Below are 27,322 nucleotides of genomic sequence, written 5' to 3' on the forward strand. Positions count from 1 at the left end.
ACTTTGCCAGAGCTCTTTTGGCACTTTACAGTTAACAACTCCCAGCCCGGCGCTAGCCAAGGCTAACAATTGTTAGGTGACAGCCAAAACTGAGCCTGCAGCCGAGACATTGGGACGAAACTGAGCCTCTGGCTGTGAAGAAAGCTGAGCAGGAGGCAGAGGCCGAAGTCTGAGTTTTGTACTTTTAGCTGCCAGTTGCCGAAGCATTGCAATTATTGTTGCTGCAGGACGATTTGTGCTTGAGATTATGTCTATTTGCTTTTGTGTCTGCTACTGATGGCCTTTTTTATACCCTATAAAATGGCTAACGGGAGTAATGCCGCCGCAAACGTTATTTTGTAAACAGTCGTCCTTCTAAGAAGTAAGTCTGGTCTATATATCCTACTCACAGTTGGAAAGGAATTGATTACAGTCTTAGAGTCAGTGTAAGAAGACTCTTTTCGACTAATTTAAACTGTAATAACACTGCGAACAGAGTATTGCACAGTCGGTGCGATGCCGACTGTATCATTTTAGGGCAATTTAAGTTAAATTCTAATCATGAATCTTTGCCTACCACAAAAAAAAAAAAATAGCCTGCACCGAGGACGAGTACGATTGCGAGGACGCGACCTGCATATCAAGCGATTTAAAGTGTAATGAACGGGACAATTGTAAATTTCGCTGGGACGAGGAGAAGTGTTGGGTAAGTGAGAAATCAACAAACCATAAACCCACACAACCCACACAACCCACCCATCCGCCCATACACACAGCCGGCCGTAGTACGTGCACCTATTTACCCATTCACCCATTGAAGTCATCCGCAAATATAAGAGGAAAAGCATCTCCCTATCATTATGTAGGCCAAACTTCGTACATGCATCTAATTATGGGCAAACGAATGTGCCGCATACTCTTGCCTTTTATTTGAACTATGTTCAGCCACAGTGGCATAACACACACACACACACACATACATACATACATACATACAGAGCCACGCTCACAGACACGTACACAAACATAAAGTTGGCCAAATAAGTTTTGTTGCCAAAGTCTGAGATTTGTATTCGAGGCGTGGTGCCCCCACCCCCTCTCTGTGTTGTCGCCGCTTGTTGTTGTTATTGTTATTGTTTTTGGTTTTCCCAATTTTTATTTTTGTTGGTTCAGCAATTGTGTAGATGATTAGATTTGATAGGGTCACAGCCCAGCCAAGGCAAAGCCCCCTCAACCGTATTCCCTTGTGGCTCATTTAAGTTAAAAGCGGCAAATAGTTTGCATTTCTTGCGGGTTTTATTGCCCCCAAATAATGTGCGATTTTGTTGTAAATCTTGTTGCGATCGTAAAGCTCAGCTAATTGTTCAAACTCGAAAAACAACACAAAGCTGCTCTCACGCACTTGAAAACTTGGCAAATATTGAACGCGGGTATTTTACGACTTACAAGATTTGAATACTCTTTGTAAAAGATATGGTGTTTTTGAGGAGAGTTGTGTAACGTTTTGATTGAACGCATTTTACGTTTAATAAGGTAATATTTTATTATGTACTTACCCCTGTAGGTCTTGCTATTATACAAAAACAATATTTTCTAACAGATTGTTCCAATAGAATCCGATTTGAGATAGTTTTGCAGATATGCTAGGGGCATAGGAAAGCTCGTAAATGTTAAGTTTTGTCAAAATATCCTTTAAACCCATACTTTTTTTCGAACTAGTTTCTTTAATATAGGGTTGCGACCCGTCTGACTCCGATATGTAGTGTCTGCAACAAGAAGAGAGACCTGTGAGTAAGAGGGAAGCTTTTCTTAGCTACAAATAAAGAAGTTATTTGCCTACTAGAAATAATTCATTCGAAATTGAAGAGAAAAAAAAGTCATCAAACGAGCGTATGTTAGGTTCGTCAAATTGTGATAGAATGGAATCCAACTGGCAATTATACTTAATGGCACAGATAACATTATAATGCAAACATTTGTAACTATTATTGAACAATTAAACATGCGCCATGATAGTTGTTTGCTTATAAACTAATTTGATAGTTGCGTTAATTGCAGAACAAAAGCGTATTAGATTTCAAAATATCGTATGTCAAATTAGGTAGTCAAGCGATTTTTGGTGTCACTTATTTGGGTTTCGATTGTAAATGCATTACCAAATAAATCGCATTATTTTTTTGGCCACTTACTTCATAATTGGTCCAATGGCTCGATCGAACGTTCAATGAAGCGCATACACAATTTATGTTTATTTAATTGGCTCACAGTTAAATTAGTGCACGATTTTTAGGTAATTGTGTTCATCGAGCTTGCAATGGAAAAGCCACCAAAGCAGCTGCCCGAGCGTCAAATTAAAGCTAGTTGTGCATGTGGGCTATACAAAACTTTCGACAAAAACGTTACCGGTAAAATTATGTTATTTTGTATGTCGACATACTGCATAAAAAAAAAAAAACGGCAAAATACATTATACAATTTTCAAGCTGCGCAAAAAAATTCTTATTATACGTGCACCCATTGAGAAAAAGAATAGCAAAAATAGGATATAATAGTTTTGTAAAAAATTGTGTAACAGACATATTTATATTCGTAATTGGGAACAAAAGCTCAGTTGATCCAGCTAGGTCTGTCTGTTTCCCTGTATGCAGAAGAGTTTATTTTTTTCCTTTTCATATCTCCCATGTATTATGCATAAATGAGACTGGGAGTGCAGGTTGCGTGTTAGTCTAGTTAGTTTAGTTAAGAGCTGTATGTGGACTATTTTCAAAGTTATTTGGCTTCTGATCACATTTAGAAGAACAAATATTTTAAAAATATCTAAGTGTAGTTCAAGGTAAACAAATTACTTAATTAAGAAACCAAAATCAAGTAAGAGTGCATGACTAGCGGATGCCCTGAACCCTCTATCAACACTAAAAGCAGTTCTCGCTAGGGGGATAGTGGGGGAGGTGGCAATAGCTATAAAATGAAAGGTTCTTGATATTCTAGAAGCTGCATGCCAAATATGGTGACTTTAGCTCTTTAAACCAAAGAGATTTTCTCAAAAAACAGGATTTTGATATCAACTTTATCTACTGCGCGGGTAGTAGTAGGACCTACGTTCAAGTTTCTAGACACTAGCTCTTATAGGTTCTGAGATCGACGAGTTCATACATACGGACAGACCGATGGACGGACAGACAGACAGACGGAGAGAAGAAGAATATGTATATTTTATAGGGTCGGAGATGCTTTACTCTGTTTGTTACATACATTGGCACAAAACCATTTTACCCTTCTCAGCCATTTTCAATAGGTTCAGGGTATAACAAATAATTAACCAAGCTCTGACTATAAAACTATAAACTATATACAAATATGTATACAAAAATCATAAATAAAGTGAACGCTGCTTTAGATAATCGTATTGAGCAGTGATTGAAAAATAAGTTTATTTAATTTTTATTATATTGTTATTATCTCGTTGTATTCACAGAATGAAACGACTGGCCAATCCGAGCATGTGGTCATCATCATTATCGTATTTGGGCTAATACTTGGCGGCATGGTCATCACCTTTATCGTTAATTGCATACGCAAGATAATACGGGATCAGAAGATAATACGCGTAAGTATCGTAATATTGCTTGATTGTAATTAGGCAGCCCTCGGCGCGCATTTCTAGTGCTCCCCGCCCCCCACCCGTTTAGCGTGTCTTTGTCTTTGCCTACTTAATCTATTTGCCTTGCTCACACACTCTGGAATTCACGCCCTCTTGCTCGCTGTGCTTGCCCTGCTCGCTCTTGACACTGCCCTCCCCGACACCACTGAGTACACCTATTACCTCCCTAAATCCCTCCCTTTGCATTCTGTGTCAAGCTGAATAGAGCCCTTAAACTAGTCCATGCGAATAGTTTTTAAATGTTAAAATTATGAAATTTTATAGATTTTGTTACAACTGGCAATGCATATCGGTGAATTCTTTTATAATGCAGCGCACAAAAGCAAACAATTTACAAAATTTTAATGTATGTAAATTGTAAAAATTTGTAGTTATTCCAGCTGACCAGATATGCAAAATGTAACCTAAACAAAGCCTGCGTTTGCCCAAAAATTCGCTTTGCTTATTAATGCTCAGTATACGTGTGTGTGGAAGTGTGTGCGTGTGTGTAGTTGTGCGTCTATAATGTACGCTTGATGTGCGTGATTTTTATACCCCTCTTTTTATAAATGAGTACAGAATGTATTGCAATTTTCGAAAAGTATGCCTCAGCCAGAAGGTGCCTCTCCGACCCCATAAAGTATATGTATATATATATTTGAGGCCCGTATGTCTGTCCGCCAGTCTGTATGACCGCCTCGCTGTGAGAGAGTATGCTTCCAAATGCAGGCAAGGATCAATATCAAGATTTTCATGTCCCCCAAGTCGATATATTTAAATTTAATTATACGAACTTTCAAATGCCCGGAAATCTTATAACTATGTGACAATAAGCACAGCAGTTCTTTGTGAATAAACTTTTTATTAAGTGAGGCATCTATCAAGAAATTCCAGGAGCTTCCGTGGAGTGGGCCCCATTAGTCTATTGGCTACAGGGTATGTCAACTTCTTTCGGGCAATATTTAAAATTAGCAAAATCATAAAAATAAGCTCTAATTGGGGAACGCGTTACACGAAAATTACTTTAAAACAGGCCCATTATGTGTGCTATAATAATTATAACAACACGGCTTTCATTAGGCCTAACGTCTGCACTACGTAACAAATTGAGTTTTTCGATAATTAAAATGCGAAAGGCATCTCTTTGATTTGAATTGTCTGTGGTAATTTTTAAACTATATTCAATATTGCTTGTAGAAGAGCGAATCAAAGGCAAAGAGCCTTTAAATGCCTCATCCTACCCAACCTGCATAACACTTTTACTCGTATTCGCAATATTTATCGCAACACGAGTGTCGATATGTGGTCACAGATTTTTAGTTCAGTCTGCACCATACAAATAACGTATACGCCACGTGACGGGCCATTTGACCTTGACTCTGAAAATCAGATCTGTGTTGCCATTGTTGCAGATTGTAATTACAATTTATGGCACTTAGCATAAGGAAGGACAAGACCGGGACCAAATTTCATGACTCCTAGTTGGGCTCGCCCTGGGGCGTACCGAGTTCCTTCCATGGGGAGCTGCCCGCTGCAGATGCGTGTTTGCTATCTGGGGCAACATTTCATTAGCTGTCGATTTCAATACAATTCGTCTGTTATCGTCCGCCTGGCTGCCTTGCTGCCTTGCTGCCTGCCTGGCTAGCTGGTCCAGTTGCTTGGCCCTTGGCACTCAACAAGCAGCCGCATGGCTGGGAAACCATTTTATTGTCAACGCACTGCCAACGTCAGCCGCCCAGTGGCTCCCTGGGGCATTACTTGCTGAGCCAGCTCAAAAAGCGACGAGAAGCCAAGACAGAGACAGATAGTACGAGAGAGATTCAGTTTAACTTTGACTTTTGGAATATTGACGACTGGCGTTGATGAGAAACAGAAACAGAACCAGAACCTGAGACCGGAACAGAGCTCGCTCTGGAGCTTAAATTGAATATCATTCTGGACATGGCCAAAAATATACTGCATCTGCTTCACAACAAGTTAATTAAGTTAGTGTGTGTGGCCGTGGGCGTGAGGGCGTAACCGTAGCTCTGGCCCTATTTATAGAGCGCGCAAACCAGCTGCGCAGATGTTGGCAGGCCGCTTGATTAAACAGACGACCCGCAAGACACGCCCCCCTCTTTCTATTTAGCTGTGATTTGTGTGTATTTTCTTGTTTTCTAAAGCGAAAGCAAAAGTAAAGCCAAATGCTGAACACCTTTTGGCCAATTTAAGCTTACAAACACAATTTGAATTGGCGACGTGTGTGTCTGTGTGGGGCTTTAAAGTCAAAGTCTCTTGTTTAACATATCGAGTCTACCAGGCTGCCAAGCAGCCAGGCTGCCAGGCGACATCAGCCCCACGCAAGGATGTTATTTGGAGTTGGAGTCAACAACGATGACGCGTCGTCGGGTCTATTAAATTCCTACCAGCTACATATAAAAAGGCGTTCGCATCGACGCTGTCCTCGCACGAGACAAGGCGACAAGATTCCTATCACGCAACCTATTATTGTTTTACTAATGCGATTCCTCGCCAGCCACACCCACAGCATAGCTATGCCATAGCTTTTGCACTGGCCCTCAATCTGAGCTGAAATGTAGATCTATAGCTTCAACTGATGTACTTCAGCTGATATCAGTCGTTAATTAATAACTCCTCAGTTCGGATTTTTTTTTAATATTTGCTACATGCAAATACCCTGTACCCGTTAGTAGGCGAATAAACAGTATGATACATATATATATATATATATAGGTATTCAGGTATGCCAAGTTGGGCCAATTAAAATTTGAGTTCTTGAAGACCTTTAAAATAACGCAAATTAGCATTGAAAGCATGTTACAGGGTATCCCTAAGCTAAATCAACATCCTCACTGTTTTCATACAAATACTGTTTCGGGATGCCCATCAATTGTGCTCGAGAGTAAATGAAATTGGAGCTGAGAGGCCTCTTAAACTGAGCCAACTATTCAATGAATGCAGCATTGTGCTTAAGGACTAGCGAGGACAATACAAGGGTAGAGCATCTATTAAGTCAATAAATCCATTTAAAATTGTTGAGTGGCATTTCACAGCAGATATGCAGTGAGCTAAGCAGTTCAATCGTATCTGATCATAATGGGAATAATAGTTATTGCCAAGCTTACCAATTGATTTCAAGTATCATCCACGCAACATGCAAATGCCAACAGGAATTTTGAAGAGCCAAACAAGTTGGTTTGCAGACAGCATGAACATGAATATGCATCGGGGGAAAAGCCCGAACGTAGTCAAGGAAATCCCCTGTACCGCCAGCCGTAAGAGATACGCATTAGAATTGATTCTTGCAATTAGACGTGCCTTGTCTAACATTTTTCTGTTTTGAACACATTTGTTATTTGTTTATTTTTATGCTTGGAAAGCCAATTCCCTTGTGCTTATGTACTGAGAATATTTTTGTGGTAGCTAAAAATTTAACAAACATTGAAATATATGATTTCATAGCAAGGCCCTTGCCACATTTAAATTGCCCGAATCATAAAAATCTAAGGAAATCAGTTCGTTATTTCCAAATCCAAGCATCAGTCTAGGTTTCGGGCATCAGTCTAGGTATATTACAACCCATACGACAATGGCGACAGTACATAGGCCGTGTGTTGTTTTGCAATATAAACTTTTTTTTCAACCTAATTGAATTACACACTGTGCACAGTGGTACGCCCACAATCATGTACACAATTAAATGGCAATCAACAATTTGTGGAAAAGTTTCCACATCAATTGGCAACGCAGTGCAGTGAATTATATAGGTATATTTAATCATACCTATCGCATTAATTTAAAGCTAGCGCTCAATATTTGAAGACTTGTCGTATGGTTAATGCTCGCATAGGACAGAAGCTTTAAACAGCGATGGGCGGTGGGCGAAGGGTTGAGGGTGGGGCTTGGGGCTGATGGCTGCTGGATTGCTGGTTATTGATGCATGCAACTCTTAAAGGCTGACATATCCAGCCGAATTGTAAAACAAGCGCTGACTATGCACGTCGAACAGTTCAATTAACACACACACACGCTTACACTCAAACGTGCACCTGCACAAGGGAGTGCTGATGGTTGTTGGCACGGGGGGTTGGGGGGAAAGCTTGGCAATCTGATTATCGCCTCGAGTGCTTGGCAGAGGTTCAAGTGTGTGACTATTAGAGTGGGGTGGAGAGTGAAAGGGAGGCGCATTGATGCTCTGCGTGCCTCACCATTTTGGTGGTCGCCCTCGAGCGGCAGGTCCAATCCCAGCCCGCCCAGATCACACAGTTTTCTAGAACGTGAAAAATTATGCTATCGATGGGCATGGAAATGAAAATGGCAAAGGCAGCGGGCACAGGCGCGGGCGCGGGCGCGGGCGGTTGGCAAAGTAAAAACTCCCGCACTTTTTTATGGTCGCTCGCATTTATGAAACTGCATCAAATAAATTTGCACAAGGCGCACATCAAATCAAATCAATTCAACGTCAGCGGATTTGATGAAATCATTCAGCAGTTCGATCGATGTTCAACGGATAAGCTGGCGGCTTACTGCCGGGGCGGTTGAGTTGAGAGGCTGACTGACTGCGTGTGTGTGTGTGTGTGTGTGTGAGGTGCGATATCAATGCGTCGACAACCCACAAAGAAATTGCTTTGCAGCAATACCATCGATAGCTACTTTAATATGCCACTAAATGACGGCCCAACTGCAAATTCAACAAGTCGGGGAAAATAAACAAAAATTCAGCAAGAACAACCACAAGCAGAGCGAGAGAGAGAGATGGTTAAAGGGATACATATTTGCACAAACTCGTATACAAATGGTATATATACATATTTTATATATATTTCCATATTCCACAGTTTCACAGTATCCAAGTTGGGGTCGTTTGTTGCATGCAGCGCATTCCCCATTGCCCCGCGCTTGCCTTGCGGCATGCCGCCCATTCTTTTATCCGTTGGTGCTGCTGCTGCTGCTGCTTTTTTATGTCCTTAGACTTTGTGCAATTTCTTGCCCAAAAATTCTTTTACCACTTAGTTTTTAGCATGTACTTGCTGATAAAAGTATCTGCACACACTCGTGCGCACACACACCGCGCCATTTTGTTGGCAGCAAGAGCCGATCCAAGCCAACCAACTGCCAACTGTCAAACGCAACCCTGGCTCAAAAGTTAACCAGACTGTATTTGTCTATGACCTTAGCGCCCAACTTGGCAATCCGCAAACGCTCGTTTATAAATTCATTTTTTTCTCTCTCTCTCTCTTTGGTGTTTCCATATACTTGTAAGCCAAGTGGGGGGCTACAAGGAGAGTATAAATAAAGGCTTAATATTGACTGTCAATGTGCTTGTCAAAAGTAACGCAACACTATCGATACTAGCGATGATTCTGCTCCAATCTGAAGAAAGGGTCTTAATCTAAAATACATAATTGATTTAACATATTTGCTAGATATTGCTTGTAGAAGAATTCACAGGACACGCAATATATAAAGGCAAAGAGCTTTGCGTGCCTCATCCTATCCAACCTGCATAACACTTTTACTCGTATTCGCAATATTCATCGTAACACGAGTGTCGATATGTGGTCACAGATTTTTACTTCAGACTGCACTATAAAAATAGCGTATACGCCACGTGACGGTGCATTTAAATAATTAAAGACAATGTTTAAGATAAATCAAATAGATGATTCCAGAGGATAATAGTTCGGTTCGGCTGTCATCCAAAACTGGTTTGGTATCAGGTTGGGCGCACACTAAAAAATAACTTAGAATTCCGGCTCAAAGCCAGTTGCAGCTTTTAATAAGGTTGAAAGGTCGTCTATAAGACTAGTTGTGGGCGGCCTTCAATAGCCTTAAAGTACTTGCGAATCGGCTCATAACCCAAAACACCTTTATCAGACTAAAAAGTCTCATAGTTATATATATATAGAGCTGCGTGTTACAAATGAAATGAAATTCTTATTGCTCTTTTTGCACTACGGTTCAAATCGAATTCGCACTTTGAACCCGCAATGAAGTGGGCGGAACGCTTTGTGACAAGCTTGAGCTTAAATTTAGCATCAAATGCAGCGCTCTTTGATAGCGTCGCCTTGGTGCATATTGCACTTTCCATAACTGCATCCAATTTGGTAACAGCCGCAATGCATATTTGCTCTGCCAACAGGGCACACACAGACACAAACAAACACAATATTGCCTTGAGTGATATTTTAGTGTTGCCTGCTTGCAACCGAGTTGTTGCTGCTTCCGATGCGCAATGGCCAACAAAGACGAGGCAATAGAGGTTTAGGGCGTGGCAAGGGGACACTTTGCGGTGCTGCCAGTTGTTCTACTCCGTGTCTTGGCGGCCGTCTTAAAGATAAACAGCTTACGAGAATAACGACGCACATGTGTGCGCGCACACACAGACACACACACACACACAGTCCTGTCTATATGTGTACATAAGTGAGTACACAAGTTTGTCTGATAGTTTTATTATTTTAGCAATTTCGCTGTCAGGACACCATCTGACAAATGCATTTTAGCCTTAATTTGATGGTTGATTCAAATCCCCGTGCACTACAGATGCGCACCCCCCCCCCCTCGCACTCCCACCCCCTCTTAGTTACTCTCGTTGTCTGTTGGTCTGTTATTGTTTCATGTATCAAACGAGCATTTCATATTTCATATAAATTAAGTAATACGCGAGAGCGAGTGCGGCTAGTGTGGAGCGTTGTGACAGTGTGTGTGGGGCTTGTGGCGGTGACGTGGGCGGGGGCGGTGCGGGGGTACACTTGAGGAGCAGACAGGCAGGCAGCAGCGTAATGGAAAAACTGCCATTTCCGAGCAGACGCCGCTCATCCGTGTTGAGAGCTGAACCTTGGGCACGGGTATGTCTGTGCGTTTCGTACCGGGTACGTATCGGGTATTAAGAAGCTTTTTCTTCTTCTATAAGTTTATCTAACACACACGCTGCCTTAGCCCGGGCCCTGCCCTGCATTTGGGAGTGCAATATTTTATTTGAAACTGAATTCGCACACAGATTCCATTGGGCCAAAGTGATGAGGCGTGGGCGCTGATGTGGGTGTGGTTGCGGATGTGGTGGCAACGGGGAGATGGGAGGCCTGTTCATGGGCATGGTCATGGGCATGGACATGGGCATGGGCATGGGTATGGGCATGGGCATGAGGATTGGCTTAAGCAGCCAGTAATAACCAACTTATGTAGCTAACCGTATTTCTTCGCTCACATCAATTTTCCCGGCCTGGCCGCCCGCCGCTCGTTGCAGTGGGGCGAAATGAAATGAAATGAAATAAATCAAGCTGAAATGCAATTCGCAAAGAAACAGCCACGGCCATAAAATAATACAAAGAGTGTGGTGCGAGGGGTTGCGGCGGCGGGCAGCTGGGGGGGTGGTGGTTGGTTAGCAGCAGCTGTAGCTCTCTCTTTAGCTCCCAGTGGAGGATGCCACTCGGCGACGTTTCGTAAGATGGGCAAAGTGAAAAGCGAAAAGTGAAAAGCTTTGGCTTAATGCGAATTGAAATGCTGCACTTTAACTTAACACTTGGGTGTTTCCATCCTTTTCACTGCGTCCCAGTGGGCGTGGCCCCGTGACTGCTATTGTCATCTTATGATCCCGGCCATCAGTCTGTCAATCAGACAACACTCACTCAGCCAGTCAGCCAGTCAGTCAGTCGGAGAATTCAACGTTAAATGATTGTTGAGCATATGTATCATGTTCTATTTAGCAAATTGTATAGAGGTATCCAGCTTTTCTTGTGTACCCTATTTCGTTGAAATGTTAAACTCAATAAGTTCAATATTTATATAAAATATATAGAGAGAGAATCCCGTGGCTAAGACCACATGTGCCCCGAAAAGCTATATATGTTTATAGAGTATTGCATCTTCGACGCACTTTCTTTTTACTTAATTTCCATATAGTATATGTACATACACTCACACTCATATGTATTCATTGTAGAGTACCCTCGATTTGAACCACTTCCCACTTATGGATATTTTTTTATCCATTCCGTTGATAAAGCGATGTTGTTTGCAAATACGAAAAATGGACAGTGTGTAGACACTCAAGAGAGTTGCGCACATATTTACAAGTACTCAATGCTCGCACATATCGTTATTGTCATAGCTTTGATGCTCTGCTCGCACTGTGCATTTCCCATCCAGACTAGAAGCTGGTACAAACACTTTAAATCATGAATGTGCAATGTGCAATGTGGCATACAAAATATTTCGCAACGAGTTGCACAAAAAACTAAACTGAGTGTGGTTTATTACACGTGAGCATAATAAAATCAAATTAAATCAAATCAAATCGCTCAAATATTGAATGCGAAAGTAAGTTCAGCATTGAGGTTTATGTGAATAGAGCTCAATTGGCCAGCGATTGACCCTTTAAGTTGTGCGAATGCTCGTGCCACACGCCACATGCCACATGGCTGCATGCAGGTAACAAGCTTTTTCTCTTACAATTGGCTTGCGATGAGCAAGTTAATTTTCAAATGCCTGAAGCCTTTTGCCACAACACAAAGAACTCGGTAACCTTTGAGCCAAACTCTCTCTCTCTCTCTCTCCCTCTCTCTTCGACAAAGCCTCTTCCACCTGTGGGAAATTCCAATTAAACAAATGCCAAACTTTTAAATGCAAAGCAAAGTCAGTGAAGCGTTGATCCAAAACTTTTACATGCCCATAAAAATACATTTTACATGAATACATAAACAAAATAACTGATAAATATGAAATAGAAATAGAAATCGAAATGGAAACCATAAATGCACTGGAAAATTCTGAAATATTTGCCATGCTTATATTGTAGATAAACTACAAACTATAAACAGCAACAACAACAGTTCATGCGTAAACGGAAAATGGAAAATGAATAAAAATGTAGCCGAGAATTCCGTATTGCCATTGCGGTGTAACGACAAAATTAATTTTTATTTTATCTAATTCAAATATTGAATAATAATAATTCGAAACTCACGAGAGATTTTCCCACAATATTCATGATTTTTTTTATGCAGCAGTTTTGTGGCCAATATCAAATTGAATTAGAAATAAATTAGAACTGGCTAAGCGTGTGAGTGTATGTGTGTGTGTGAATAAGGCAGCCAAACATTTGCATAGGAGCTCAATTAACGCTGCGGCAGGCAACGCCAATAATTGGAATTCAACTCGGCAAACTGAGCGCGCAGACAAATCGAAATCGAATTAATTGCATCTCAATTAAATTTTCCAAATTTCAACAACATATGCATACACTAATAAGACTGAGAACGAGTCGCCAGACTAAAACAACAACAGCCTCAACTAGAACCCAAACGAAATCTGTGATTCGAATATACATATATGTATATGCTATATCTTATATGCTCGCAGAGGGAGACGTAGCCGTCTGCCAACTGCAGCTATGATCAACCGTAGCAGGAGGAAGAGGCCCAAACAAATATCATAAAAAGCAGAGCAAGTTTATGCAGAGCCAGCGTCGAGGAACTACCCTGTAGATAGAATGAGTGATTATAATTTACATTTTATTTGAATTGTTCGCAGGAGAAAACGCACCTATCTATATATAGATATATACTAAGTATTTTTGATTGTTGAATGTTGTCCTTTTTAAAAAACGTGAAAAACCTGAACTAAGCGCGAAGGTTTTTGTGAGGAAACAACCGACATTCGTAGTCCGTATGCTCACAGTTCATAATAAGTGCCCGGAAATCTGACTGTATTCGTGCACCAAGTGTAGAAATGCGATAATATTATAATCAGATAATATTTACTTAAATGCTGATTATTTGTATTATATTTAAATTCTTCGACACGGGCTCTCCTATGAAGCTAAGCTTATTATTTGATTGCATGTAAATGGCTAAACAAAATTGCCAGAAGGCGAATACTTATTCCGAGAAAACAAATCAATGAAGAATAAAATTGTGCCGGGTTCCCAATTTGCCATAATGCGAGCCCTTATATTGCATATATCTCAATTTAAAATAACACTTATCTATAAAATGGTTAAAGGGCATTAAATTCCCCTTCAAGTATCCATCACGAGTATGTCGAAAGAAGAAGTTTTATTTTGTTTTAAGAATCTTACCAGTCCTCGCAACAGTTGAATGACACTTATTGATTGGGAAAAATTACAGAATTTACAATACTTAATGTAAACAAAAAAATATATACACAAAACTGAAAACTCAGCCGCAACGAATATTGCCCTAATTGGCTCTCTAGGGCTTAAGTAATGGGGATTTCTTTAAGAAAGTGTCAAGCGAAAAGGTCAAACAATGAAAACTCCGAATAACTGGTAGGCGTACGTTTAAATTCAACGTACATTGAACAGATGGTATATACGAAAATTTCAAGAGCATTTCAAGCCAAGTCAAATATAAAAATAAAGCAAACAAAATGCTCAACGAGGAGTACCCAAGGACGACGACGTCCATCATCGTATGAGCCCAGGGCTCAATGTATCATGTCTGTCTTTTTATGTACAAAAAGAGTTCCAAGTGTTTGTGTGCTTATGTGTGTGCGTGTGTGTGCGTGTGTGTGCGTGTGTGTGCCTTGGTCTGCTTGCAAGCATTGCAGACTCCATCTGCAGCTCAATTCCAATTCCAAAGTTGCCCATTAATTACATGAATCTCACAAATATTTAACAAATGGAAGTAAGCAAATAGAGCTTGCAACAGTGCGAATAAATACATCTGTTCCACATGCCTTAATATAATATATCAAATAAGTATTTGAAACTATTGTGAGTAAATTATTGCACGAATTTAAATGAAAGCGTATTTGATTACTGACATTTATTTGGAAATAAAGATAATATTTATTGAACTTTTATCTTGATTTTCTGTTGTGTACTTTAAATCAAGCTGCTTCTTAGTTAGCCTGCGCTTCCACGTTTGCTTTGATACGCCTGGCGTCAGCTTCTAGATGGATTATTGTTTACTTATGTTTTATTTTTTTTGAAATTTGTGCGTTTTAATTGAAATTCGGATAAGCCGCTAGGTCTTCTCTCAGCTCCACGCTAAGAAGATTAAGTTAGCAGGCCTTCAATGTCTGCTAAACGCCTTCTGGCCTAGGCAATGGCCATGCAGGTTGCAGCCAAAGCCGAAGCCAATCAATAGATGGGTACAAAAAACAACCAGAAATGCTATGCACATATATACACGTTTGTGTACATTGGTGAATATGTGTGTTAGTATGGATTCCTGATAGCTTCCGTTGATATGATAGTCCACTTTATGCTCAGCTTAGCAGTTGAGGGACATTACCTTGAGCTAGCAAAGGGTAACTAATATTGAAGTTATATATTCGATATTATATTTGCATGCCCTGTAGCCATTGTAAAGGGCGGGAATGGGTTATAAAGGTTTTGTATTGCAGGCTAAAGGAAACACAGTATCATCATCAGACTTAAAAGCTGGAATACATACGATTAATATCGATGTTGTAACAAAAAATGTCTAGAAACAAAGATGCCGAATTTGGCTTACCCAAATACAGAACACTTGCCATTTTGAATACCTGCCTCCCGAGTCACAGGATATCTCTGAGTCGACCAATGGTACATATACATATATCGTTTTTTTATGGGCTAGTGCAGTTGGTCTCAATATATGTTTAAGCCATTTCGCAAGGATATATTCAAGCTTCGTTGCGTCCCAAAACTTATCATTATAATTTTTTCCTCGTTTTTGATTATGTTATGGTGCCCCGCTTTCTGTTTGTCGCATTTTTATATATTCGGTTTTTCTTTATTTTTTGTTGTGCAAGTTTTTAGGTGGTTCTCAAAGCATTTGACATAAGAGTTGGTTTGGGTATTTGCGGCTCGTGCGAGTTGTTGTCGGGTTTGCTCACTTCACTGATGTGGCTTGCCGCATTTTGTGGCAACATCGTTATGATAACTGTCTTTAATGTGCTTGTTGTGTGTAGTGGCTGCTGGTAGAGTCGTTATGCATGCGCCACTATTTGATGCACTTTTAGCCTTGCCACAATTTCCTGTATCCTATCGCCTGCTACTATGTCTGTCTCTTTCCTTCATTCTCTTCATTGTCATCGTCTTGGTCTGTCTCTGTCGCACATGTACACAAACAAACGCACGCACATTTAGCCATAGATTGGCACAACTCTCGATCTCTTTCGCTCGCGTTTGTCTCTCTCTCTCTCTCTCTTTACTCTTGTGTCTGTTCGTGTATATATCTCTCTCACTCTTTCTATTACACACGCACACTCTCTCTCTTTCTCTCTCTCTCTGTCTTTCCCATCTTCGGTATTGAACTCTTTCACACCATCTTCTCTACACACTGTCTGTCTCTCTCTCTCTCTCTCTTTCTCCCTCTCTCTCTCTCTCTTTCTTTCTCTCTCTGTTCTTCTGTTTTTCTATATGTTTTATCCACAGGATGTTCCAGCCCTGCGCGATAGCGTCTATCACATCGACTCCTTTGTCTTGGGCGCTCCAAAAAGCGCCATTTTCGTGGGATTACACAACGATTTCATGTGCGACTTTGCATACAATCTCGAGAACGAGCAGCGCAAGCAGCTCGACCAGCTCCAGCTCCAGCTCCAGCAGCAGCAGCAGCAGCAGCATTCGAATGAAGATTACAATGACCTGGAGCGGAGCGACTTGAACAGCAGCAGCAATAGCAACAGCAACAGAAGCGACTGCAGCCGCAGTAGTCAAAAATGCAACTTTGAGGCGCCGCAGCAGGTGGCGCCGCTGGAAGGCGACTATGATTGCGATTCCGATTGCGATTACGATTACGAATGTGACAGCAACAATGGTCCGGAGCAGACGCTGGCTTACGACGATGGCTGTCACTTTGAGCAGCAGCTAGAGCAACTGGACGAGGAGCTGCAGCCGGAACAACAGCAGCAGCATCAGCTGGAGGAGGAGGAGGAGGCGGAGGAGGAGGAGAATGAGGACGATGAATACGATGATGGTATTGGCTTCAGTTGTGACAGCGACAGTGCCACCGTGCCGGGGGATGATGAATTCGTGCTGGCCGCTGGCCACTGCATGACCCTAACCGATGGTCGGCTGGAGCTGCCCAGCTCTAGCAATTCCTACACTAGTTCGCTGCAGTGCAGCACACCCACGGGCACGGCGTGCTCGTCGTCAACATCCACCGAAACGGATGCCATACTGCCACAGCTAACACCGCCGCCACCACCGCCACCGCCACCGCCATCGGCCCAGATGCATCAGTCGAAGCTAAAAGCCAAAAAGGGCTTGAAATTCTTTAATAAAATCATCTAGAGCGTCGCGTCATCAAACCTTGGGATCGTTTAGGCACTGACGAGATGTGGGCGTGGCTGGTGCATCATTAAATGTCCAAGCTATTGCACAATCAATTCCACACATACACACACAATCACTTGACCACATTGGCCCCTGACCCCGTCCCTTTTATAGAAGAACAAACACACAGCCCTCTCTTCGCTGGTGGCCTTTGTAGTTGTAAACGTGGTCGTGGAACAGGTTGCCATCAGTCGATCTCATTTTCCCATTCGCACTGCCATTGCCCTTGTTGATAAATTTGACGCTTATTCCTTGTGAAAAGAGCCCCGCACTTTATCCCGCATCCGACTCAACTTTCAATTGGCTTGCTTTAGCATAGGTATTAAAAGGTGCAACAAATTGTCATATACAATTCTTTTCAAAAGAATCCTTGTTGTCACAACGCTATCAATTCATTTTGGCTTGAATATATTTTTCGCTTAAAATATATGTATTTGGCATTTGTATTTTTTTCCATTCGGACGAAAATTGGGAATATTTTCTTTTTGCGCTTGCGATTCAACTGGAACTCTTGAAAGATAATTCAATTGTCTTTTTATTTGAACAATGTCGAATCAGTTTATGTTTATTTGTTAATTTTTAAAATTTATGAATTAAAAATAGATCTGTTCAACTTTAAGAAACTATTATGAAATTTGAAGGGAGAGATATAATATTTAACCTAAGTATTTATTAAAATTTGTAAACTTGTGAATCTGTTTTGCGTGCGAAAAATCTATTTTAAAAAACCTACTAAAATCATCTTCGGCACACCGATAACTAAATACCCTTGTAGGCAGAAGTCTTACGACTTGCGTGGAGAATTTTGAAACTCAAGAAAGCTCAAAAAATAGATCGGCTGTTGATACTGATCAATAATATACTACAATCCTTATGGGATCCCCTTCTAAAATTAAAAAAATTAAAATGCTCTATACATGAGCATAGACAACAATTAGCTGCATTTACTTTAGATAGTCTATAAAGTAAAATTAGTAAAATTAGTCGGCTATATATGGAATACCGTGTTAGTTATCAAATTAATTGATTGAATAGTAATAATTGCGCATTTACTCAATGCAATATTTATGAAGACATATTTAACGACTGTGAAAAGACGCTTGAGTCAGTGAGTAAAGTGTTTCAAACAAAAGCAGAAACACACACAATCAAGATTTTAATTAAGAATAGCATTTCTTTTGTGTCATACATATTCCTATTAACCAATTGCACTTTAAGCTAAAATTTGAGCCACAAAGTGAATGGTTAACATTTATTTAAAATATAAACAACAACAACAACAATACCGAGAACACACGCACACTTACAAAAATCTGTTTACTTGTAATTTCTATACGCATATTTCTTAAGCAAAAGAAATCCTGCTTTGGCTTTTAAATCTATCATTTAAAGCAATAAGCCCTAAAGCTATTTAATAAATACTTCTAGTTACAGCCAATAATAATTAAAAACTTTGCAACCGGTTGGGAACAACTGCAGAATACTCTGTTCACATTTTAAAAACAAATGGAAATGGGTTAAAAGGGCTTCTAGTATGGCTTATTAGATCGGTTTTAGGACATCATAACCTTGCTAAATTTGGTGATTACAGCTTTTTATTTCTTGGAAATGTTTTCGTGATAGGCTCGCCCTTCGGTGGGAGGCGCTGCCAAAAAATTGACATAGAACTCAAAAACTGACCTGTTTCGGCCTGCCGAATTTTAATACCCTTGCAGACTAACCGCTTTACAAATTGAATATCCTAAGCGACAAAACATATGGCAATTGTAAGATCTTAAAATAAGATTAATTATTGTCTAGTTTTTCTAGATATCTCGAAAATCACACAAAATATTAGACGATTATGTTAAAATACCCTCTGCAAGGGTACAAAACGCACCACACCTTAGTCACAGTTGTGACCGTAAGAAAAAATACGTTGGGAAAACGCAAAAGTAATAAAAAAACCCAAACCAATTACTCAAAAAAGACAAACTATAAAAGTCCATAGAGGTTATATACATATATATAAAATTGCGGGACTTGCATATTGAAACCTCACTTTCTATCAATTGAAATTATAGTTGGTTTTTTATCTTTTACTTTCTTTGGGTTTTTTTTTTTTGTTATAATTGAAGTTTTAGTCGCAGTTATTCAAACTGCAAGCAGCTTAAAATGATGGACACAAAATGGAAATGGAAATGGAATATTGTATAATAAACAGAAAGAAAATGGGGGAAAAGCGTGGATCAAATGTTTGACTTGCGTATTTTATTATGAATGCAGTTTGGAATGATGTCGTATGGCGACCACAATGCGGCAATCTTGGCAAGGAGTGCAAGGACTCCTTCAGCTTGGCCAACTGCCAGCATCGCCAGCCGCGCGCTACCCTGCTCGAGTTGGCCGACCTGCCCTGATCCCCTTCAACCCGGCCAGCTACATTCCGTACAGCTCTGTTTCGCCCTATCCTGCTCGGTTCTGTCCTGCCCCAGCGCCTTCATTATTATGTAGTATTTGCGTATTTACGCTTCCTTTTATGCACGCTCAAGTGCTGCTCGATTCCTCGCGCACAATCGGCGTATTAATGACTTCGACTGCGGCGACGGCCAGTTGACTTGACTGGCGGGCGAGGGATGGCACTTGGGGGGGGGGGGGGGGGGGATGTCGGGCATCAGGCACCAGGAATCAGGTGGCGGGCACTTAATTGCTGCCCCGTAATCCAGTTGACAGCCGATGCCAGCGTAAAAGCGCTGAAAATTAATATTACGCATACGCCGCGGTGCACACAAAATGCGACAACACATCGAGCAGCTGCAGCAGCAGCATCCAGTTGCAGCCAGCATTCAGCAGCCAGCATCCAAGCTGCATCCACCAAGCTCTTTTGCTTTAAACAGTTTGAAATGCAGGCTTTGTTTATGGCTTCCCCTTACCCGCTGCTACCCTGCGCCACGTTTCCAAGCCAGAGCATTTCATAAGCCATCAGGCCCGCAAAATTAATTGAAAATATTTATTATTACGCTTATTATACCTATATATCGGGTATATACATATCTCGTTATCGCTGCCGTCTCTCTCCCTCTCTCTCTCTCTCTGTCTATAATTCTTTCTCTCTCTTTCTCATGCATTTTATTGGTTTCTGTGGCCATTTCGCTGCCATTTCTTGGTCATTGCAGGAGCACATACGCGAGTCCAAGGAGAGCAAACTGGACGAGGTGGGTCGCAATTCCAAGGCGCGCTCGCGCGAGAACATATCAAGGTGAGTATTTACCGAATAACCAACTGCGGCACGCTGCTTCGCACCCCACCGTAAAAAATAAATGGAGCACATTATCTGCACTAGTCAAGGCAGAAAAAGGTTACAGAAGCTGCTTTGCATTGCTAATTAAAAATCCCATTGCGAAAGTATTTTGTGTGCAGCCACCGACTGCGACTGCGGCATAAAACAACAATTCAAGAAGACAAAAAGCTGCGAGCTTGAAAAGTTACAGAATAAACAAAGGCAGTTAATAATTTCAACTTCAAATGAAGACAGCATTTTAAATATTTATACAAAGACTTCAGTTTGCAGGTGACATGGGATGACCTCCAAATGATGTGTGCCACAGTAAAAATAAATATTTCCTTACTTGTTTTAATTAAAAGTATGAATTTAGAAGAATTTTAAGGGAAATACAGAGGAATTCTTTAGTTGCATAAATTCTCAAATTTCGCAACAATAAAATAGAACAATTGAATTTTAAAAAAGGAATAGGAAAACAATTCATATGAAATACTTATTTACAAGACTCTAAAACCTGTCAAATTTCCAATGCTATCAGTTGAACTTATTGTAGATGTTTTAAAAGAATTAACAGTTGGCTTTCCTAGAGTAACATTTAAAAATATTAGTTACAGTCTCAGCTGACTTATCTCTAGCTAATTTCTTGATTTGACTAATGTAGATCGTTTCATTTGCAATTTATTTATGTTGTTTGATTGATTGATTGATTTTATGCATTGCAGACAAAAGCATTCGCAGACGTCATTACAAATTCTCGATGATGTTTCGAATCGTTACTATCGCGAAGCGGTGCCCATATCTACACAGTCGAGCAAGGCTGACTTTAAGGAGAAGGAGCATAGCATATTGCGTCGCCATCCAGATATGACCCAAACGAGCCTCTGCGGTGGCATCGATGGCGACGATGGCGAGTCCTCATCGACGACAACGGGAACGCATGACATGTTGATGACAAAGGCAGCGATTGCGACCGCACCGGTAAATGCCTGTGATATGGGCTGTCAAACGAGGTAAATGTATTGGGGATTTGGGGGATATATGGGCTGGACAGGGCGGGCATTATATGGCGTGGCGTGGTCATCATCATCAGCATATGTGCATTACACTAGACACGCCCATGCTATCATACAAATTGCAAAGTCAACGACGAGCAAACAGCAAAAACAATGAAAATGTTTTCATGAGGCGGCTGATGATGGAATGAAGCGACAGTACGTTTATAGAAATGGCTATGAGCTGGGGCATGGGCAAGACAACGTGTACAAGACCCGAAAACACAGCGCCTGATGCTTGTACAACACAAATCGATGCAAATATTTGTATTTGCATGCGTCTTCATTGGGCCAGGGCCATCTGTACACAGCTGAGTCAGAGCTCCCATATGGGAAAGGTAGGGACTAGGGCGCGACGAGTTGGCACAGAAATCACAAACATGACGCAAGCACGCGCGACAGAGATGAGCCATACCCGAAGCGGAGTCAGTGCTACGAAATACAACATAAAAATCGCAATTGTCAGATATAGCAGCATTAGTGAAGAAGATTTCCTTTATACTGTCAAAATAGATGCTAACATAAACTTAGCCATATGCCAGGTCTTCTTTTAAAAAATTAAGTGAAAAATGCAAATATCAGTTCTGAACACAAATATCGAGGTTTAAGCTCCCGTTAACTGTTAGAAGTTAAATTAAATGAATCGCAGAACCTCTAATAGTAACAGTTAAAGTAACTGTAGAGCTTAACAGCTTTATACGTATGATTCGCAGTGGTTAGCACTGTTACAGTCACTAATATGAATTAATTGTAACAGTGACAGGCTCACATACACTCCTAAAACAACGTATAGCTCTATAAAAAAAGTAACAGTAGCAGTTAAATTAACAGTTCCCGTAAAACAGCTACAATATAATTGAAGAAAACAGACTTTAATAACAGCAGCAACACAGTAACAGTCACAGCTTTATATATCAGTTACCAACAAAAAGTATTTGCAGAAATGTCCCAACGCACTATGCCTGGGATAAAGATATTTTAAAACAGTAAAAGTAACTGGAATATTAGCAGACATAGGTAGAGTAACAGAGGTGTTTACAATAGTAACAGGTAGAAACACTCGCACCATGACAGACCTTTGGCTCCACAGAGTAACAATAGCATGAGCAGTAACAGTAACACTAACAGTAACACTAGCTGTAACAAAACATAAACAGTTAGAGCAACAGTAACAGTTAAGGTAACAGCAACAGTAACAGCAACAGCCACACCAACCGTCTCAATTACAGCAACAGTAACAGGGAAAATATTGGTGACAATCACAGTTCACAGTTTTTGCATTGCCTCAAGCTTGAGGCACGCGCACACTTTCGACCATATGGTTGATGATGGGAGCGGAGCCCGAGCCCTAGCCCCAGCCCCAGCCCCAACTTGTGCGCGTGCCCGCACCCGTGCCCGCCACAGACGCACTGATTGAGCTCTGGCGCGGCGTATGCTGCAGGGGGTGTGGGGTTTATTTTAGGAACATGAAAGACAAATATTGAAATGTTTCACTTCTCTTTGCTTACCTTCGCCCCACAGGGAATCGCTGTTTGCGAACAGCCCCAGCGCCGTTGCGACGCTAATGAGACAAAAGTCCAGCTCATCATCGCTGGGCGGTGGCAGCGCAGCGGGCGCTGCTATGCCGCCGCCACCGCCGCGGTTCTTTTCCACATTCGGCTATGACCAGGGCACGGCCCCGGTAGCCGTATCGCCGTCGCTGCCAGCGAATACACCACCGCCACCGGCACAGATGCTGGGCACACTGGCGCGTCGCAGCCAAATGCACATGCAGCATGCACCGTCGCAGCAGGAGTCGCTCGAGCTGGAGGAGCGGCACAGCGGCGTGGGCAGCATGGGCCAGCGGTCGCATTATGGCGTGATAGTGGCCTCCGTAGTCAAGCCGCACGAGATCTGCCACCATCATCATCAGCACCAGCAGCACCACCAGCAGCAGCAGCAGTTGCAGCAGCAGCTGCAGCAGCAGCAGTTGCAACAGCAACGCTCACATCATGCACATCCTGCGCACCAACATCAGCAGCAGCAGCACCAACAGCAGCATATAATTCAACAGCACCAACCACCGAACGTTGCAACGCGGCAAATGCAGCTGCAGAAGGGCCACGGCCAGTTGCACGGCCAAACGGTGCTGCCCAGCAGTAAAGCGGGCGGAGGAGGCGCTGCCGGCAAACAGCAGAAGAACGAAGAGTCCAAAGTGTTCATCGACATACGGAATTCAGCGCCAGACGTGATTATCATGACGTCCCATTGACATTTAAGGATTGCCCGCCAATCAGCAACAGCAGAAGCAGAAGCAGCAGCAGCAGCAGCAACAACAATTGTGACCAGCAGCAACAAGAACAGCAACAACAACAACAGCGAGGATAAAAACAACGGAACAATGGCTGGCATATTAACCACAGCCACAGCGGCGCCGTTGACACGACACGGACATGCACACGGATACGGACACGGACACGGACACGAACATGGACGCGGACATGGACACGGCGTGGCGCAATCAGGCAAACGAATAGCAAACGCCACGTTTCCGGCCGGAAGCGAGTGTCGCATTCAGATGCATTTTTGGCTTTAAAGCCAGGTAATTTTAATTCTTTCGGCTTGTATTTCACCCACTTTCGGCTCTCAACATTGTCTCAAATTACGCCGGCAGCTGGGCGTTCGGCCTCTTTGCTGTTTGCCAGCCAAATCGCCAGCAAGTTTCTCGCCGAAAACAATGAGAGGACAGACACACGCACACACACACAGACAGACAGCACTTAGAAGACATGTATATGTATATAAATAGTCGCTGCTGTCCAGAGCCATGTTTAACTCGCATGCGTGCAGACACTAAGCAGACACTTGACAACGTGGCGTATGAACAACATGTGCCAGGACAACGACAACGACAACGACAACGAAGACGACGACAACAACGAGAACAGCAACAGCCACAGCGACAACTCGAATGAACACACAAACGTTGACCACCAAGTGGACATTGCCAGCTGCATTCAGCTGCCTCGACATAGCCAACCTCCTCCTTCTGTCTCCTGTCTCCTAGCCCTGCTCCAGACCGGCTCCTGTTGCTTAACTTGCGGCTTTCAGAAACTTCTTCTTCATTTACATGCATGACGAACGTGACACGGCGATGGCGACGTTGCCGTCGCAACGCAATTCCCGGGTAACAGGACCAGGTCCAGGGAGTGGGTCAGCAGACACAGTCCATCCATCACGTGCACGTGCAGCACGCCAGCCCTCTACCTATCTCCAGGCCTTCCCCTTGCCCACTGACTGTCGCAATTTGAGTGAAAACAGTTTTTAAGTGATTTTCTGTGCATTTCCCCTCTTAGCTCATCCTTGTCAGAGTTGTTGCCAGAGAGATGTTTTAATCATTTAATTAAATTGTTTTTAATATAGCCAACCACCACTAGCACCCCCCAACCCCGCACCCACCAGGACGAGAGGACAACTGCTAATTGGACAGACTCACATATTTCAACGTCAATTTGATTATCTGACTGCGTTCTGAATTCATGAATTTGATGCACAATCATCTTTGACATCGCCCCAACCAAGCTCATTCAAGCGTTCAAGTGTAGCTTATTTCAGCTTTTTTACGCTTTTCACTCCCCATCTGGCTGGGGAAAACTGTCAACTCACAATTAGCACGGTCACCATATTGCGTTGGCGGTCAACGTTTTTCACAGTGCGCCAATTGAAGCAAACAAATTCCCGTCTGACGTGTTCCAGCATTCACTTTCGTCGAGCATTTCTCGTATCTTTTTTTATCTTTTGAACATTTAATAATATTTCAGAATTCTATTTAAACTCTCATCTAGAGAAATGTGCATCAATATCTAAACGAGTTACTTCTTCGAACTGAAAGAATACATGACGGATAAAACAAACAGAAATTGTTTTGTACAATTTCATAAAACAGTACTATATGTAAGAATGTTAAGATTAAGAAAGAATTTTTTTGGAAAAGAAAATGAAAAAATGCTGAATTTATCAGCATTTTAAAAATATTTGTATCAATGTTTCTTCTACATAAATAATTCATAATTCAAGCTCTCCCAAATAGGAATTTTCTGTTTTGGAAAAGTGAAAGATTTGGATGGTGGAACAGACTGACGCAGGCAGAGGGGCTGAGGTGTAGAGGGCGTGGCCGTTGGCCCGGTACAAAGCCAAAAATGCCAAGCAATTTGATTGATTGAATTGAAAGAGGAACAGCGACACGGCCAATGATGAGCACGAGAGTTTAGGAGGTATAGGAGACAAGGGATAACAGATTAGGAACCGATTGCCTTGTGGGCTGGGCGTAGGGCAGAGGGCAGAGGGGTTCAATGGCAAAAACCACTCATTACTCTTAACTTGATGCGCTTGTCATGTAGCCTTGCACTTTGAAGCACAAATCATTAGCAGGATTAGAGGCTGATTACAAACGGTCTGGACTCACTCGAGGGCAAAGTCACAGCCAGGAGACAATTTGTATATGCTTAAAAGGCGACCTAGCTCAACCGCGGAGACAGTTGGACACATTATAAATGCCAGCATCAAATTGAATTTTCATTCTCTGACCGCAAAACTCATTAAAAATATGGAAAAATGGTTGAAAGTTTTCCTCATTTCACTTTTCACTTGCTTAAATAACACGTAACCTGTTTCAACCTGTATGGGTTTTACTTTTTGGCAGAAATTGAGAGCGAGGGAGCGAAAAAAACATGCTGGTTCATTATAACAATTATTTTTTATACGCTATTTTCAGTTGATTTTTTGTTGGCTGACCGAATTCATGTGAAATCAAAGAGAGAGCAAATGTTAAAAACATTTGCTGCACCAACCATATAGGGGCAATAATAACATCAAATTGATTACGCTTTTTACACCTTGTTGCTCGTCCAGGTTTTTCTATATACTTATAAAGGCATGCGGCATGCCTATCGATATGTGGTATTCCTCATCAATATGAGCATATGTTTTTGTGCAGTAGCTGTTTTTTTTTTTATTCTGAGAGTGTTGAACAACTGTGCAGCGAGGTGTAATACATTTGATTTTATTTATAATTTTTTTACGCCTGTTGTGGAAAGTTCTACAGACATGCCGCGGGCTTTGGATAATACTAAATATGCTTTGGTAAATGTTATGCAGCATCAGAAGTGAGTTTTTTTTGTACATTTTGTTGTCATCAAGTCTTGGCCCAAACACTCTTAGCTAATGTAATTTCAATAAAGTTTAACTTAAGCTGAAATTAAAGCCTAGCTTTGGCTATTGAGTTGACATATACATATATATATATATAAATATATATATGTACTTTTCTTTAGTTTTTTAAATCATTCGATTCTAGTGAAATTGTGTAAATATAAGCAAAACTAACCAAGCAAGCGAGCTGCTGTTCACTTGTCAGAGATTTAGCGATTTTACTACAATAATTAAAATTACAAGTATTTTACTCGTAATTGTCTACTAGATAAATAAGCCTTTGGATAATACTATAGTTTTTTTGTAAAGCAAATTTTTTTTGTAAACGAGCAACGCATACTTCAAGTATAAAAAAAAAAACCAAAAACCGAAACAGAAGAAAGAAAAAAAAACTACTACACTTTTTATTAGATGTTATATGCCTATCTGGATAAATATATATAGATAACTAATTTTTTTTTTTTGAATAGCATAAACACGCATACAACTAACGACTGCAAGCATTGTATGTAAACTATAAATGGCCCGGTAAAATTTCAAAACGGAGCATTAAAATGAATTAATGAATGGATTAAAAAAGAAATAAAAAAAAAACAATAAAAAATAATTTAGTTTAAGTGAAAATTATAATTGTGTGTGTGAAAATATGTGTAAAATACAAATAAAAACTACAAAAAAATTGTCTAATGCGACAAAATAAATTTTAATGTGCAAAGTGCGCAATATTGTGTTTTTATTTCTCTCTCTATAGTCCAATGTAGCCCAGCTATAAGCCACAATTGTTAAGGCTAGTCTGCAAATCAGATAAAACTATTCCCCTAAAAATGATAAGCTAATTAAAAATTTAATTAAATAATTTATGAATTAATTAAATTGTTTCCACTTCCACTTTCTAATAAGCTGCGCTCCAAGCA

The 27,322-nt window shown here is 41.2% G+C and overlaps 1 protein-coding gene across 3 annotated transcripts in view; it reads left to right on the forward strand.

The window, feature by feature from the left end:
• The window catches only part of Neto (Neuropilin and tolloid-like), a 94,948-nt gene extending 67,906 nt beyond the window's left edge, over positions 1-27,042 (forward strand). For 2 of the 3 annotated variants that reach the window (XM_064681000.1, XM_064681001.1), the window contains exons 8-12: positions 576-685; positions 3,455-3,586; positions 20,060-20,142; positions 20,889-21,176; positions 22,740-27,041. In XM_064681000.1, coding sequence (XP_064537070.1) covers positions 576-685; positions 3,455-3,586; positions 20,060-20,142; positions 20,889-21,176; positions 22,740-23,469 — 1,343 coding nt within the window. In that variant the 3' untranslated portion in view covers positions 23,470-27,041. Of the gene's footprint in view, positions 1-575; positions 686-3,454; positions 3,587-20,059; positions 20,143-20,888; positions 21,177-22,739 lie in introns of all 3 variants that reach the window. The other variant, XR_010436063.1, reaches the window with a different exon arrangement.
• The last annotated feature ends 280 nt before the right edge of the window (positions 27,043-27,322 follow it).

The sequence above is a fragment of the Drosophila montana genome, unplaced genomic scaffold (genome assembly GCF_035044405.1).
Source record: "Drosophila montana isolate Dmon_TW-CO22-7 unplaced genomic scaffold, ASM3504440v1 contig_2178_1, whole genome shotgun sequence".
Taxonomy (NCBI): domain Eukaryota; kingdom Metazoa; phylum Arthropoda; class Insecta; order Diptera; family Drosophilidae; genus Drosophila; species Drosophila montana.